A 371-nucleotide genomic window follows, 5' to 3' on the forward strand; every position below is an offset into this window, starting at 1 on the left:
CCGTGGGCTCTGCCAAGCAGTCAGGGGAACGCGGGTGCTGCAGCACCCTGTCACTGCTCTGGGGTGGCAGCTCCTCGCCCTGCTTTCTGGGTCTCTGAGGGCTGGAGCAAGACCCTTGGCCCCATGGCTGAGGCCTTCCCTGGGAAGGGGCTGTGTGTGCTGCATTCCGCTGCGATGCCGAGCTGTGCCCTGGCTCCTCGGGCAGGTGGGCTCCGTGGTCTCGGTGGGCTGGCTGCGCTCCAGGAAAGCAGTGGACTGGCGCCTCTTCCGCAACATCTTCATGGCCTGGTTTGTCACTGTCCCCATCTCGGGTCTCATCAGCGCTGCCATCATGGCTGTCTTCAAGTACGCCGTCCTGAAGGTGTGAGGGC

General features: G+C 64.7%; 1 protein-coding gene across 1 annotated transcript in view; it reads left to right on the top strand.

The window, feature by feature from the left end:
- SLC20A1 (solute carrier family 20 (phosphate transporter), member 1) overlaps positions 1 to 367 on the top strand; it is a gene marked incomplete at its 5' end in the record, with an annotated part of 7,579 nt that extends 7,212 nt beyond the window's left edge. The window contains one exon of the mRNA XM_009697928.1: positions 203 to 367. Within this exon, the coding sequence (XP_009696230.1) occupies positions 203 to 367 (165 nt within the window). The remainder of the gene's footprint in view (positions 1 to 202) is intronic.
- Positions 368 to 371: the final 4 nt, after the last annotated feature.

This window comes from Cariama cristata, unplaced genomic scaffold, assembly GCF_000690535.1.
Source record: "Cariama cristata isolate BGI_N322 unplaced genomic scaffold, ASM69053v1 scaffold26503, whole genome shotgun sequence".
In the NCBI taxonomy this organism is placed as follows: domain Eukaryota; kingdom Metazoa; phylum Chordata; class Aves; order Cariamiformes; family Cariamidae; genus Cariama; species Cariama cristata.